Source organism: Ipomoea nil, unplaced genomic scaffold (assembly GCF_001879475.1).
Source record: "Ipomoea nil cultivar Tokyo-kokei standard unplaced genomic scaffold, Asagao_1.1 scaffold1026, whole genome shotgun sequence".
In the NCBI taxonomy this organism is placed as follows: domain Eukaryota; kingdom Viridiplantae; phylum Streptophyta; class Magnoliopsida; order Solanales; family Convolvulaceae; genus Ipomoea; species Ipomoea nil.
This window is the reverse complement of record NW_017617454.1, coordinates 1,810,593-1,827,649: the sequence shown is the minus strand read 5'-3', so window position 1 is coordinate 1,827,649 and position 17,057 is coordinate 1,810,593. Positions and strand designations below refer to the sequence as shown.

The window sequence follows — 17,057 nt, the reverse complement described above, 5'->3', positions numbered from 1 at the left end:
CCAACTAGACTGATTCGACGTCCAACTCACCCAAGTGTATTTTTTGCCTTCTCGATTGCTCACCTTCTATATTCCTCAAACCATGTACTCAATTAACCATTTAACATATATAGTTGATTAGTTTATGAAATTATAATAGTCTAACAACTCACAGCTCTAAATAAAAAAAAAAAAAAAAAAAAGTGGAGACAATATACTCGAATTACTCAACCGGCTAGGAAGCGGTGCAGGGCGCTTTAGGCGCTAGGCACCCCAGGGCGCTCGACTAGCGCCTTCTGCAACATTGGTTGCACTATTACTACTAGTTCGATGATTATTTGGTTTTTTCTTTTCCTTTTCTTTTTAACGTATATGAATCCCATCTCTAACTCTTTAAACGCTATTCTTGTATTCTTAGTCTCTAGTTAACAAATGATCACAATTAAGTAAATTTATTTAGACTGACCTTCAAACGAACCACAAAATGATAAATCAGTCTAAATTATCAAATATTGTGATTATCAATCTAATGGTTTAACTAACTTAATTTGGTTACTCCGAAACTATTATACGTACTCTTGCATCACCATAACACAAGGATAGAAAGTGAAAGAGTAAGATGACTGTAAAAATAAATAAAATAAAGTAAAAACTTTTTATCTGTTAAAATTTAAAAATCATTACATACGCACTTACTTTGTAGTGCTAGAGAATAAAAAATTATAAAGAAAAAAAAAATGGTCATAAACAGAATTTTGTTATGTATACTCATAGCAATATCTGAGATTCAACTCCGTGATTGGTGCGACTTCGAGGGCCCCACTGGGATAGATTTCGACAGCTAAAAGTAGTGCGCCGGACTTTTCACCGCTTATGATTTGTTGATTGAATGTTGCTGGGCTTCATACGAAAACCGCGTACGGGTTTCGGCCCAATTTATTGGGCTTTGTCTAACATGCCATAGTGGGCTTTAGTGACTAGCGAGGAATGTCCAGTTGGGCTTGATAGTAAGATGAAAGCCCAATATAGAAGGGTAACTCTTTTCCTTAAGGGGGCGTTTGGTTCACGGAATCTTGGATTACCCCAAGTAATAGGATTACCTTCTGGAAGGTAATGTGAGATTTTGGGAATTTAAGATTACCATGTGTGTTTAGTTTGGATGGTGTAATATAATATTATCTTGTTTGCTTCAGAGTTTTATTTTAGGTTATATGGATCAATTTATAATAATACCCTCAATAATATATATATATATATATATATATATATATATATATATATATATATATGTGTGTGTGTGTGTGTGTGTGTGTGTGTGTGTGTGTGTGTGTGTGTTTATTTATATATCAAAGCTTAAATATTAAAAAAAAAAACTAAATACATAATACACATATGTATATTTGATTATATAAACATATATTAATTTCATTATTATTATTATTATATAAGGATTAGTTAACACCAATAGAATCAAATGATTAGTTAACAAGGGCAAAGTTGGAATAATTGAAGGTAATCTAAGATTACCTAAAAAATTGGGGGTAATCACATTACCTTGAAACATTACTGCCACATCAGCTTTCAGGTAATATAACATTACCTGGTAATCTCATAACTTGAACCAAACAAGGTAATATAACATTACCAGACTCAGATTACCTAGGTAATCTAAGATGACCTGAACCAAACATCCCCTAAATGAATTAAATCCTGTGCTCGGGAAATGGAGGATTTTTTTTTAAATGTAAAAAAAAAAAAAAAAAAACGAATGAAATTACTTGAAATGCGGATGCCTAAGAGCGTCCTTATCAGTGCATATTTAATAATTTTTTACCAAGTTTTTGCATAGTCAAAATCCAACCTTCAAGTTCTAAGCTAATGTAGCCTCTAGTTTAATCTAAAATTTTCTTCCTGCAAAAAAAATGATTTTGCAGGTTTTGTAGAAGATTAAAAAAAAAAAAAAAAAACGTGATGTGCGCAAGTGGAGCGCACTTCACGCCTCAAACGGGCGCGTCAGAGTGGCCGCCAGCTCGCGGCCACTATGACTAAAAAACCTTTTTTTTTGTTTTTTTTTTTTAATTGTCAGATTGTGTTATTTTCCTTTTTTTCTTCTACATTTTTTTTTTCTCTTTCCTAATCAAATTTACAAAAACTTCTTAAATACCACATTTTATGGATGTTCAAAGAGCATCAATAGTAATAGTTTTTATTTTTTGTTATTTTTTTATTTTGATGTGCCAACTAGGAGAGAGAAGATGGAGAAAACAATGGAAAGAAGAAAAAGTAATCTAAAGAAAATAATTTATTTTAAAAAAACATCACATTACGCGCCCGCGAGTGCATTACTGGGCGCGAATTTTATGCCAGACGCGTCTCTACTTCGATGCTTTTCCCCTTTTCTCTCACAAAGAGGGGCCCACAAAAAAAATCAACTTAACAGGATAAAAAATACATCTAAAAATCAATCACCACATTTGTTAAAAACATGGTTGTAGTAGGCGCTAGGCGCTAGTCGGGCGGCCGGATAGCGCCTAGGCGCTAGTCGGGCACCAAAAAAAAAAAAAAAAAATAGTGACAGACTTGTAGTTTGACAATTGTAATGAGGTTGTTTTCAACATTCAATCAAATAACACATCTAAATAAATGAAATAATGATAATTTATAAGTCATAACGTCATAATAATATTAAAATCAATAATTAATGAAAGACGACATCGGTCAAAATCGAACAAAATCAGACAAAATCGGTCAAAATCAGACGAAATCAGTCAAAAACGGTCAAAATCGAACGAAATCGGTCGACTCGGCCGAGTTTGGCCGCCTTTAGGCCTAAATGGCAAGTCTCGGTGCTGCCTAGCGTCTAAGCGGCCGAGTTTTGCAACCTTGGTTAAAAACCAAACAACTAGTTTTTACTATTCTAAAATCCATATAAAAATCACTATTAGAGATGCCCTAATGGTGTGAAGTTTTAGGGTTAGAATAACAAATTTTTAGTCTTTTAAAAAGTAAGCTCGATTAGTCAATTTGATAAGCCTCACGATCCCAGCATATTTGTTCAATTTACATAATTAGATGCAAATATTAACAATTACATGTCATGGTACTTGACATAGTGTACCATTTTTAGTAACTCATGACATATTAGTTTCTTATTAAAAAATAAAAAGAAAAACAAATACAATGAATATGAACCATAAAACCACATGCCACAACCCATATTGTAATATATTCAGTGTAACTGGCCACTTTTATTGTTATATAAAAGGATTGAGTTGAATTTGATATATTTGATTTTTGATTTGTTTTTATATATAAATGTAAATTCGATACGTTAATTAATAAAGTATTAAAATTATTTGAATTTGATTTTGATAAATTTAATGGTGTAGTTGAGTTTGGTATGCGTTTGAATCATTTTTAGGTACAGATGAAAGGTAAGGCAATTAAAATTGAGACATCACGCACATATAATGCATGAAAGCTCTAAAAGGGTGGTGTTTCTTTGTTTTATAAACATTTTCTTTGAAATTCACGAAATCTCATTTAGAAACTTTTTATGAGATTGTCTAATTTTCAATAAAATTGTTGTCATTTTGTAAGTAATAACAAGTTTGGAAATGTTTTTTCAGGGCTATGACCACTTTTTTTTTTTTTTTTTTTTCAATGTTACTGACTCTATTACATTGTAGTATCTATTCAGATATACTTTCTTAACATAATGACATACTTAAGCACAACTAGTCAACAATCTAATGAAGCACAAAGAATCAACAACACCTCTATTACATTGTAGGCTCGATATCATGACCTCCCACGTGGGAGAGGTCACTACATGCAATCTGAGTACAAGGTGCTTGACGTACCACATATTTTTTTTACCATAAACTTAGATTCTCTACCTCGATCCAGCCATGCAACTTAGTGGCAAGTTATAAATATCACGACACGTGGCGTCACTGCACCGCCACCGAGCTCGTTGACTGCATGCATAACACGTATCAACCATGCCGAGAGCTCGACATGTGTCTTCTCCCATCATTTATAAATAGTGCATTAAATACTTGAAGGGAGGATTTTTTTAGCATTTTCTCTCTAAAACCCTTATAAGCTCAGGACCCTCCGACCATCTATCATAACCACCCAAGTTGCTGTGCTATAATTTATACTCGTATTAGTATACCTGAGAGTATATACTATGTCAAGTGCTATACTTAAAAGAAAAAAAAAACAACAACTAGTAATATATAATTAATATTTATACATATTTTTACAGAAATATTTATTAATGTTACCCTTATATTTTAATATTTCAACACAATATTTGCCTTTTTTTCGAAAGGCCAGGAGCAATGCATGCATTTATTTATTTCGGAATGAACACTTCGGACAATAGTTGACCAGAAAATTAGATGACAGGACCAACTGTGATTCGCGTATAATAGTCATGGGATCAAAAATAAAATTTATTATACCAAAAACAAAGATATACCCTAAATAGTCCATATAATTTATAAAACAATTTGAAATAATATATTGAGTCCAACTTAATTAATGATGATAAAATTAAGGAAAAATTACACTTTTTCCCCCTGTGTTATATGTTTATAGCACTTTTTTCCCCTGAGTTATTCATGCATTCACATTTGCCCCCTCAATTATTATAAAAGTAGCAGTTTTTCCCCCTGATAATATTAAATGGACGTTTCTACCCTTAAAACAAATATTTTATTTATTTCTCTTCTTCCACAAATTATTGCTTATACGTAGGGATGACCACGGTTCGGTTCGAACTGAACCAAACACTATAGCAATCAAATTAAAAAATTTTGGTTATGATTCATAACATAACCCAATATTTGGGTTTCCGTTTATTAAAATCGTGAACTGGAAAAAAATGGATTCTGAACCGTGAATCGGAGGTTCAAATCGGAACAACTACTAGCAATAGCTTAAATTAGAATTATAATATTTGCAAATAGTGTATATTTTTCCCCACATTTATATTGACTCTCACATATAAGTATATATAATCGCGGTTTGAGTTTTATTTTGAACCGTCGGTTCACGATTTTGGATCCAATTTGAACGATTGATTCAAACTTTCTTTTAAAATTTTATTTTTTATTTTTAAAATATTCTAAATTCAATACTTAATGTATTTTATTTTTTCAAATCATGGTTATAATTTGTTGGAGAAGAAAAATAAATAAAATATTTATTTTAAGGGTAAATATGTCCATTTAATATATCAGGGAAAAAACTGCCACTTAAATAATTTAGGGGAAAAAAATTTTATAAGTATATAACAAAGGGAGAAAAAGTGCCATTTTCTCTAAAATTAAAATACAAGATGATTTTTTTATAGAATAAAATAAAATTGAACTACATATTTAATGAGATTTGTCGACTCTTATTTTTATCGACATTATTAATGTTGGTCAATTAGATATTCAAGATTTTTTTAATACCGTTTTCTTTCTAATTCCATATATATGATATGATTATTTGTTTACCAAATTATTAGCCCTTTTTTTTTTTGTGACGTGAAAAATTACGTCTATTATTTGAATGTGTGCATTGCGTAAAATCTAATTACTATAATCAGTTTCAATCAAACCCTTAAAATCTTTGCACTCAAACCCACGTTACGGAATTGCAAAGGGCATATGAAAATTGGGTTCTTTTATTAATATATATATATATATATATATATATTATTTATTTACGATAGTTTAAGGAGGCCACTTTCTTCGTACCCCCTGCCACTCGCCCCGTATTCTTCTCCACCATCTCTCTACCTTTCTTTTTCGTTTGATTTTTATTTAATTTTTGCCCTATTCTATTCTCTATCACTTTGATTTTCCCTTTCGTTTACAGTACACAATAAATTGTTGGTTGCTAGGCAGGGCAGGGGGACGTGCCCACTGACACCTTTCTTCCATAGCCTAAAACCTGGTGGTATTGGTAACTCGCACCCCATTTATATACACACACACATATATATATCACCTCACCTGCAACAATTCCTTTTGGTCAAACCAAATAATTGTGCTCTAATTTGACACAAAATCAACACTCACTGCAAATTTTTTTAAGGCTTTCTCCGATGCTAAGGTACATTACCCTTACCCTACTCTCAACCCTTTCTCCATGGCTGTAATTTCTATTCATTTTTTATTTTTATTTTTTTTGCAATTACGTGTGTGGGTGTATATGCACACACTAGTTATGTTGTGCACAGGGTATATAGATACATGAATGTGTATGTATATGTGTAACATTTTGTGGGCAGCCATGGTCTTGGACCCTATTGCTCTTCATTGCTGCCACTAAAGGACAAAAGGGATGCTGATTAGTGATTAGTGATTGTTCCGTGTATATTTTTTTATTTTTCTAAAGTGTTGGTCTAGAGATTCTTAGGACATGCACGATTGAGGGAAGTTTTGATTTTGGGGGAGTTAAAGTATTCATCTTTTGCATTTTTTCGATTTGGACCCACCTCTGAAATTTGTGTCTAGGCGTGGGTTGTGGGTTGATTTGTGATCTGGGGAATAAAAAACCAGTCTTGATTCAGTTAGGGTTTTTGTCACTGCTACTGCTAAGTGCTAATCAGCGCAATGCAGAGTAAGTAACTAGTCAGTTTACTGGATTTGAGGGGTTTTTCATCAAGCAATTAACGTCCCAAAGTGTGTGTAAGTTGCAGTTTTGATTAGAGACTGTGAACCCATGCGCTTTATGGTCCTTTTGAGCAGTTACTACAATCTCTATAAGATATATGTATGTATCTCTGCATGTTTGATATGTGATGTTAATGTGGGTGTTATCTATATCTAATTATACAGAGTATTTTACAAATGCATAATTGATTCAGAGCTAAAATCTGGGCACATAAGATTATCCAGTTATATTATAATTGCACTTCTGGCTTCTTTACTATAGTGAAAGTTCCACATTTGCTTTCCAACTATCAATTTAACCAAATTTAATGTTTTCTATTAAATAAACTATTTTTAGTCCAAAATGTTCAAAGTAATCCCTCTTATAGAGTTGCAGAAGGGTAGAGTTTGGTGAAGGTGAGAGTATTTCGGAAATGTTAGAGAAAAGAGTGGTCAGTTTGGGAATGTTGAGTTCTAAATTTGGTCAATTTGATAATTGAGGATTACCTGTGAAAATTCTACTTTAGGTGAGCGATTAAGTTAATACTGACTTGGAAACTAATTTCGAGTACTCAAAATTGTACTTTAGGTGGGAGATTATAAGTTAGGTGAGCGATTATAAGTTAATACTGATTTGGAAACTAATTTTGAGCACGTAAGGTTGCATTTAATTTAACGCGTTTTTTATTTATTGTACCTTGGACCTTTTGACTTTAACGCACAGCTGAGCGAATTGTGAGATAAACACTGAATCATTTAATACCACAAACCAGGTATAATATGATGATATTGATTGATTGAATCAGGAGCATAGTTGTTTCTTTGATCGCAATTTAGTTTGAGTTAGCAATATGGTTTTTGTTTTTCCATGAAATTATGCTTAGTTGTAACCCCTTAAGCAAACATGTATTTTAAGAACTTATTTTGATCCCCAGCCATGGAAAGTATATCGAAGTAAGTTTTTGTCCACTCCTCTTTACTCCATTTCCTTCTGTGTTGCCATATTACTACACTTTCTAACCGGAGCTTCCATATACCTACGTCATTTGTCAGTCATGCTTTAACCATCGTAGAGCTTGTTTGGCTAACTTATGTACTTGTACACTGTGGGATCAATTGGTTTGAGGGGTTATTGTTAATAATAACATCATTATTATTATTATTATTGTTATTATTATTATGCGTCCGACTAATAACCCCCCTAGTCCACCGATTGGGTCAACTAGAGAGTTGTGAGATTCAGATTGAAAACAAACATAGATTGAAATAGATTATGAACTTGTTTTGCCTAACTTGAGCTTCTTTTAAAAGAGATTTCAAATAAAAGCCTCGCCTTTGGGGTTTCTTGAAAAAGAGGCGTTTTTCTTACCTTACAAGCCTTTTTATATTTTTAGGGGTCAATTAGTTGAAAGGAGGATTTAATCCCTTTCACTATTGGTGAAGGGACGGGATTAGCATCCCTTACCCTCACTTTCCTTTATCAAAAACGTTTTGTTGGATTAGGTGGGCTGATCTTATTTTTTACGTATTCAATTCTAATATGACCATTTCTGTTCTTTTTCGTTCATCGTAACATTCTCATATGACCAGTTGTTGCATGATGATCAAGAATAAATTTCTTCCTTTTTCACTTTTTAGTATAATATATTCTCCTTTCCTTCATGTCTCTTTTCTTGGCAAAAGATAAGCCTTGTTATGCAGACGAGATTTCTAATGCTTCTAATTTGGAAGTGTAGTGAGTAATTTCAAATACTTTTTTAGTCCAACAGGTCTATTTCCATTTCTTAAGCTGTTTACATTTTCACTTATGCTTAATTTGCCATTGACTTTGGGAAAAAATTTCTTGACTTGCTATACTATAATTTTTGTTTTTGTCAGAATGCATGACTTCATTTTACTTTTGCATAATGTCATGTAGATTACTTTACATTTTTCAACAAGATTTTATTCGTGCTATTGCTCTTTAACCAGTGTCATCATTGGAACATGGATCATATTCTACAGATTGTGCACTTGTAAAAGTGGATAGGTGTTGTGTAGTAGTGAAGATTCTGGTCTGGAACTATGGAAGTGCTTTCCCACTCTGGTGTACATTATGTTGGAGAATCTGATTGCGCTCAAGAGGATGTGGGAGCGAGTCTCGTGCATGGTGAAGAACCAAATTGTGTGAAACTCACAGCAGAAGTTCAAACCGCAGATCTGAAAGTTGATGGCATGGTAATTAATGTGGAAGGGACTCAGAAGGAAACACGAGATGGAGTTCAATGGACCGTTGAGGCCATGCAGACTTCTGAAGAGCAATTTACTGCGAATGCATATCATGAATTTGAGGAGGATGGCCCAAAGTTGTCCTCTGATTCCCATGATTCCGAAGATGAAAACATAGAGATACAGGCTCATGCTGCTGGTCCTGGGCTGGCCGTGGAAAGCTCTAAGCCATTTCTAAATGCAAATGAAAGTGGGAACCCGAATGATAACCAAGAAGGGGAAACCAAGCTATGTGAACCTCCATTGCTAGAAAGAGATGAACCTCTAGCAGTATGGGTAAAGGTACAAATTACTTTTGTTCATTATATTTGTACCTCTTGCAACTTCTGTATAACCTTTATATATGAAAACAGTGTTGAAATTGTACTTTATCGTAAAACTCAAGTTCTTTTTGTGTCTTAAAACCTATTTGAGAGGAAAACATAATTTCCTCAAACTTTAATTGTTCATTCACACACAAAGACACACATATGTATGTTGCCCTCTTAAAGATATTTGTATTAACTCTTCTGCATATAATTTTGCACAGTGGAGGGGTAAGTGGCAAGCAGGAATCAAATGTGCGAGAGCAGACTGGCCATTGTCAACTGTGAGAGCAAAACCAACCCATGACAGGAAAAAGTATCTTGTGATATTCTTTCCTCGGACCCGGAATTTTTCATGGGCAGATGTGCTTCTTGTTTGCCCGATTAATGAATTTCCACAGCCCATTGCATATAAGACACATAAGGTTGGAGTTAAGATGGTTAATGACCTGACTCTTTCTCATCGTTTTATCATGCAAAAGCTTGCTGTAGGCATACTGAATATCTTCGATCAATTACACAGAGAGGTTTGCTTTCAAAGCTTTATTTTTATTTATATATATGGTTTGCTTATATATTCCATACTGCTTTTCTATTCCTATCATTTATAATTATAATTATAATTATATTTTATTTATTTAATTTTTAAACTTGTGATGTTTCTCTCTACTCATTTAGGCTCTAGTGGAGACTGCTCGCAATGTGATGGTCTGGAAGGAATTTGCAATGGAGGCTTCCCGATGTAAAGACTATCCTGATATTGGAAGGATGCTTTTGAAATTTCAAGATGTAAAATCTCCCTCTGTGAATGAAATATATATATATATATATATATATATATATATATATATATATATATAGTCCTGTTTTGCTTCCTTAGAATTTTCTTCTGCCTAGATAATAATTCCCTTCCTCTGCAGATGATACTGCCACATTACAAAACTTCACATTGGCGGGAAAACTCACTGCAGTCTTGGGTTCAACAGTGTCAGAATGCAAACAATGCTGAAGCCGCTGAAATACTGAAGGAAGTAAGTTTCTGGCACGTGACTTTTTTCCTTGCACCTCACCTTGTCAATATATTTTTGTACTTACTATTTGAAAATCTCCATATACTTATTAATGGAAGAATTGCCTATTTATATTTGTATGTGTGCATATCTTAATTCTTATATTATGCATTAAGGCATTGTTTCTCTTTTAGCTGGACCATTTGTATAGATCTTGCTTTTGAGGTGAATACACTTTGTTTTTATCGTGTCTCATGTACACTGGTAGTTTAACTAGTCTTGCTTTATTAGTTTCTCTCAACACAGAAACTGTATGAAATTTGAACAGCTGACTGCAATCATTTGTGAAAAAATGGAGTTTTGATCAAATTGAATGTTATTTACTAACATGATTACCTTCTAGGAATTGGTTGATGCTATTCTTTGGAATGACATAAATTTACTTCCGAGTGATTCTGCACATCTTGAACTTAGCATTGAATGGAAGACTTGCAAACATGAGGTTATGAAATGGTTTTCGGTTTCACATCCTGTATCCACTAGTGGAGACCTGCAAAAATCAACTTCTGATAGCCCATTGTCGGTGGGTCTACAGCAGAGCAAGAAAAGGCCCAAGCTTGAAGTTCGGCGTGCTGATACAAATACTTCACAAGTGGATTCTCAGGGGCATGAAGCTATAACTCTGATTGCTTCTGGTTTCTTTAATGGCCGTGATACTGTGGATAATACTGCATCATTTGATTCTGAGCATACTAAAGGTGATACTTCTCTTGGGGAAGCTCCTCCTACTGGATCTCCTGGTAGTCTTAATGATAGATGGGGTGATATCATTGTTGAACCCGAAAATTCTGAGGTCATTCATACGAAAGATGTTGAATTGACTCCTATTGATGGGATTGTTACTACTAAATCTTTTGATCACAGCAATAAGAATCGCCAATGCATAGCATTCATTGAGGCTAAGGGAAGGCAATGTGTGAGATGGGCAAATGATGGTGATGTTTATTGTTGTGTTCATTTGGCTTCCCGTTTTGCAAGTAACTCTTCAAAGACTGAAGCAACGCCACCTGTTGAAGCAGGAATGTGTGAAGGTACAACTGTACTTGGGACTAAATGCAAGCATCGGTCTCTTCATGGTTCTTCTTTCTGTAAGAAGCATAGGCCCAAGGGTGATACAAATTTGTCCTTTAGTTCACCCGAGAATAAACTTAAGAGAAAACATGATGACAGCATTGATGTGTCACAGACTTCAAATTGCAAAGACATTGTCGTAGCTGGTGGATATGAACTTCCACTTGATGTGGATCCCATCTCAGTTATGGGCGGGGATTCCTTCAAAGGAAACAGCTTAATTCGAATGCCTGAGTATCATCTGAATGAGTATAACGATACTGAATTTCTGTGCATAGGTTCGTGGCCCCAAGATGGTGAACCTTGTTTAGAAAGTGCAAAGCGGCATTCACTATACTGTGACAAACATCTGCCAAGCTGGCTCAAGCGTGCAAGGGATGGTAAGAGTAGGATAATCTCAAAGGAGGTGTTCATAGAGATCCTTAAGAGTTGTCATTCAAGGGAGCAAAAGTTGTACTTACATCAAGCTTGTGAGCTGTTCTATCGGCTATTCAAAAGTGTTCTGTCCAGGAGAAATCCAGTGCCAAAAGAAGTCCAATTTCAGTGGGCCATATCTGAAGCTTCTAAAGACACGAGAGTAAGGGAATTCTTAGTGAAATTGGTTTACAGTGAGAAAGAAAGGCTCAAAAGGCTCTGGGGCTTTGCCTTTAGTGAAAATATGCAAGATTTCTCCTCTAACACAGGATCAGTTCCTATCTCAGTTTCTAATGATAACAATGAGGATGATGAGAATGTCATTAGGTGCAAAATTTGCTCGGGAACATTTTTGAATGACCAAGCACTTGGTAGACACTGGATGGATAATCATACTAAGGAAGCTCAATGGCTATTCAGGGGTTATGTTTGTGCAATATGCCTTGATTCGTTTACTAACAAAAAGGTTTTGGAATCTCATGTGCAGGAGAGGCACCATGTGGAATTTGTTGAGCAGTGCATGCTTTTCCAGTGCATTCCTTGTAGTAGCCATTTTGGTAACCAAGAGCAGTTATGGTCTCATGTGCTTTCTGTACATCCTGCAAACTTCAGGTCGTCAAATGCTCCTCAACATCATAATTTTTCTGGAAGTGAAGATTTCAATGTTGAGCAGGGCAGGTCAGTGCCTGTAGAAAATATCAACTCTGAGGATCAGTCAAGTGTTCGAAAATTCATCTGTAAATTTTGTGGCCTGAAGTTTGATTTGTTACCTGATCTTGGTCGTCATCACCAAGCTGCTCATATGGGCCCAACATCTGTCAGTTCTCGTCTCTCAAAGAGAGGCATCCGTTTTTATGCTTATAAATTGAAATCTGGGAGGCTTACCCGTCCAAAATTTAAGAAAAGTCTAGCTTCTGCAGCATCATATCGAATTAGGAGCAGGAGTGCACAGAATATGAAAAAACGCATCCAGTCATCAAATTTAGTTGGTACTGGGGAACTCGGAGCTCGTTCTAGTGTACTTGAGGCATCTACTCCTGACAAGTTGGTAGATAATCAGTGCTTAGCTATTGCAAAGATATTATTTACCGAGACCAAGAAAACAAAGCCACGCCCGAATAATTCGGATATCTTATCAGTGGCTCGATCAGTTTGCTGCAGAGTAAGCCTCAAAGCTTCATTAGAGGCAAAGTATGGATCCTTGCCAGAACGCATATATCTGAAGGCAGCCAAACTTTGCAGTGAGCAAAATATCCTAGTAAATTGGCACCTAGATGGATTTATTTGCCCGAATGGATGTGGACCATTTGTTGATCCACACATGCCCGCTTTGGTTCCCCTCCCCAATTGCTTGAATAGACCGAGGTATTCAACGCCTAATGCTGTCGTAAGTGAATGGAAATTGGATGAGTCTCACTATGTCATTGACTCCGAACAGATCAGGCATGAGCCCTCAGATAGAACAATCATTTTGTGTGATGACATTAGTTTCGGACAGGAATCAGTTCCAATTACTTGTGTGATGGAGGACAACCTTCTCGGCTCCCTCCATATCCTTCCAGATGATTCTGATGGTCAAATTACAGCAAATTCTCTGCCTTGGGACAGCTTTAGTTACATAACAAAGCCTCTTCTAGATCAATCACTGCAACTTGATATTGATGTAAGTTTATCTGACTTTTTATTATTATTTAATTTTGAAACAAACAAAAATTTATCTGGAAATATGGTGCATTTCATTGTTGCTGGCTTGCTGACATGATATAAACAACAAGCAGTTGAGTTGTTAAGTCCATCGCTCTTTCACTTTCTCACACTTGCTGTCTCTCTCTCTCTCATTTCTTTCGTTCCGAAGCAGAGTTCACAATTAGGGTGTTCTTGTCCCAGTTCTATGTGCTCTTCTCAAACCTGTGATCATGTTTATCTTTTTGACAACGACTACGAGGATGCAAAAGACATTTATGGCCAGCCAATGCATGGAAGGTTCCCCTATGATGAGAGAGGACGAGTCATTTTGGAGGTAAACGTTATATTCTTCTCTATGTAATATCTAATTATTGTTTAATTGTATGTGCTGTTCTAATCGTACTGAACATCAGTAGTAGAAAAGTTAACGTTGCTGACTTGTTTTATTGTTTTATATTTGTGAAGTCTGGATTCTTGGTCTACTATTTTCAATTTTATTTATCTTGATAAGCCTAGATTCTTTGTCTATCTTCATTCATTTTCTGCTCAATAGTCCAGTTAATGAAGAACTTCTTTATAATTGCTTGTGGATCTATATACTATAGGTTCTGCGATTCTTGCTTGAGTAAATAGTTTCCCCCACGTAATGTTTGCATTAAGTGTAATATGGTCATTTTAATTTAAAATTTACAGTTTCATTACTGATGTTAAATTTCAATATTTGGGATTCTATTTCACTGAAGTTGACTGTCAAAGAATAGAAAGGGGAATACAGTTTCATTACCTTGAAAATGGGCGTGACGATTTAAAAACGAAAGAAACATTAACTCTTGAAAATGTTGATGACCATATTGTAACTTAACCCAAACATTGAGTATCAAAACAATTTACCCGGCTTTCCTTGATGGCTATAAAAGCTTCATTCTGTTAGTTATCAATAAATTTGTGCCATAACCTCACTTTTCATCGAATTTGCAGGAGGGATACCTAGTTTATGAGTGCAACCAGTGGTGTTGCTGTGATAAATCTTGTAAGAACAGGGTTTTGCAGAATGGTGTTCAAGTGAAGCTTGAGATATTCAAAACTGATACAAAGGTAACAATTCCCTTTTATCTGAAATTCTGAATGAATTCAAAAATTTAACCTTTTTATTTATTTCAATCACATTGGTTAATAGGGTTGGGCAGTGAGGGCAAGAGAAGCAATCCTGCGTGGTACATTTGTGTGTGAGTTTATTGGTGAGGTAATCGATGAGCAGGAGGCAAATAGGAGACGTAGTAGGTTTGTATGTCGTCCAATCTACTTTCCTTTTTTCTTTACGATAATTTGGTATTATTTGCCTTTTTGCCTTTGATTCTTACTTGCGCTCGACAAATAGGTATGGCAGAGAAGGTTGTGCGTATTTATTGGAGATTGATACACACATTAATGATATGAGCAGACTGGTTGAGGGGCAGTCTCCGTATGTAATTGATGCCACTAATTATGGTAATGTTTCCCGTTACATCAATCACAGGTGAGGAGCCTTTATCTCGACAACTGATTTTGGTTTAGACAGCTTTCATATTCACGTGTACTGAACCTTTTACGTTATCATTGGTGCTTCTAGCTGCTCGCCAAATCTTGTGAATCACCAAGTTCTTGTGGAAAGCATGGATTATCAACTTGCACATATTGGTCTTTATGCTGGTCGAGATGTAAGTGTCGGTCTTTTTCTCTTTTTTGATGGTCTAAATTTGCAAAATCATTTTACCGAGACTATATACTTGGGTTGTCACCCTTGTTTGCAGATACTCGCGGGTGAAGAGCTGACATTTGATTATCGCTACAAACCATTGGCTGGGGAAGGGATTCCGTGCCTCTGTGGATCTTCAAATTGCAGGGGTCGTCTTTACTAAGTTAAATCGTTTTTAACTTAACGAGCTGTACATACCTATCGACTAGAAACGAGATTTTTAGACTAGGATGGAAGATTTCTTGAAACATCTGAAGAGTTGGAACCCTTTTCCATACATGATGATTAGCTTTAATTATGAATGCAAAATTTTACAAAATTTACATGTGATGATGAACACAGGAAAGATCTGCAGGTAGTATCAGAACTTCATCTCCTGCCTGTGGACCACAAAGAAAGCAGAACATAGCCCATAGCTCACCACCACCAAGGTTAGCATTCCTGCAATTCGAAAACCAGACTGTTAGCTTGGCTTAAGTGAAAACCGGGTTTTAAATTTTAATCGAGCAATTGAACATACCATAGTCGAGATGTTTTGGAGTTGAGTTTCTTAGGTGTAAACACATAGAGCTGATAACCAGTCCACTTCCCAGCTTCTCTCTCACAGCCCTCTCCCTCATATCCATTGACCATAGCCCAACTATCCCATTATTCTGATCAAGAATGCTTAGTTTGATGAACAGTATAATCCCCAGCCAAAATGTACATTTTGCTAGTTTTCTGACTGCCATCAGGTTGCTCGCCCCATTGACCGAGTTCACAATGGTTGCACTCGAGTATAGAGGGATCCACAGGTACCGATCTAGTACAGTAGACAGATCATTTATAACATCATAAAAAACATACTAGTAAGGATTGATTCGGGTCTCTACCTGTCCCTGTCCTAGAATCTCGATGAAAGACATCATCGAAAACATAATAGGACGAATAGGATGTAGATGGGTTTGGGTTTGAATAACTTACCAGGATCATTCAACTGGAAAGATGCAGACATTGCAAAAAGGAAAGCCATTAGGATTGAACACACCCTGAAGACTGATAACCCTCCAACCATTTTCTCAAACACACATGTTTGGTTTGGGATTCTTGAAGTTATATAATCCCATATGTTAATTTTTTATTGTCCAATCCAAAACCCAGACAGGAAATTCTGGGTTCAAATCAAGATTCAAACATATGCAGTTTGGAAAGTCAAAGGTTGCATTTTTATTTTTTATTTTTTACTGTGTTCAACCAAGAAGATTAGATGGTAAATGGGTGGATCTACTTGACTGTTCAGTCTGGGTTTGGTCATAGGGCTGTCAAGTGTCAAGTGGTCCTAAGAAATTCAATCTTGGATGCACTATTCACTGTCTGGAGATGAATGCCAACAAGGTGGTCCTCATCACAAAAGTTGTGCCATCAATACCCAAAAAAAAAAAATCGTAAATAAAAAACACAAGTCATGATTACACCTATACGACACCTGTTCGAGATTAAAGTTCAGCTATACATAATTTCCGATCATAGATAACACGCTCAAACCGAGAAATAGCTCTATGTTATAGGTACCCAAGGGCAATCAAGTGAAAAAAAAAATATAGTATGTTATTTTAAGTGAATAAAATTAAAAAATTAAAAAAAAAATAAAAAGGGAAAGAAATTATAAGGGTATTTGTGTGAGAAATTTGGGTTGAAATTATAAAAAGCCCAACAGGACCATCTTTTGGATTCCATAATTGGGGCCCGCAAACAGGGTGCCATTGTTTGATGTTTCCCACTGTCATTCTCAGCGTGCCCAAACAGCACAGGGCCGGATTCAAACCTCGAGGACTTGTCGTCAAAAGATTGATTCAAAGATCATTCTCGTCCATTAAATTCTGGTTTTGGGGTG

General features: G+C 35.4%; 2 protein-coding genes across 4 annotated transcripts; one reads left to right on the top strand and one right to left on the bottom strand.

Moving 5' to 3' along the window:
- The first annotated feature begins 5,722 nt into the window (after positions 1-5,722).
- Positions 5,723-15,506, top strand: LOC109180438 (histone-lysine N-methyltransferase SUVR5). 3 transcript variants are annotated; one of them, XM_019330017.1, is made up of 12 exons: positions 5,723-6,093; positions 8,640-9,185; positions 9,433-9,735; positions 9,887-9,997; positions 10,129-10,239; positions 10,622-13,426; positions 13,622-13,783; positions 14,428-14,544; positions 14,627-14,730; positions 14,828-14,965; positions 15,059-15,146; positions 15,240-15,506. In XM_019330017.1, exons 2-12 carry the CDS (start codon positions 8,700-8,702, stop codon positions 15,345-15,347), a joined length of 4,533 nt encoding a protein of 1,510 aa, XP_019185562.1. In that variant the 5' UTR covers positions 5,723-6,093; positions 8,640-8,699; the 3' UTR covers positions 15,348-15,506. The 3 variants fall into 3 exon arrangements, with proteins under 3 accessions (XP_019185562.1, XP_019185563.1, XP_019185561.1); XM_019330018.1 differs by having other exon boundaries at positions 8,607-9,185; positions 9,550-9,735; XM_019330016.1 differs by having other exon boundaries at positions 8,607-9,185.
- A 23-nt stretch (positions 15,507-15,529) lies between these two features.
- Positions 15,530-16,568, bottom strand: LOC109180442 (transmembrane protein 220). The gene is made up of 3 exons (XM_019330027.1): positions 16,148-16,568; positions 15,705-15,986; positions 15,530-15,625 (listed from the first exon to the last, which is right to left on the bottom strand). The coding sequence occupies exons 1-3, from the start codon at positions 16,236-16,238 to the stop codon at positions 15,546-15,548; spliced, it is 453 nt and encodes a 150-aa protein (XP_019185572.1). The 5' UTR covers positions 16,239-16,568; the 3' UTR covers positions 15,530-15,545.
- Positions 16,569-17,057: the final 489 nt, after the last annotated feature.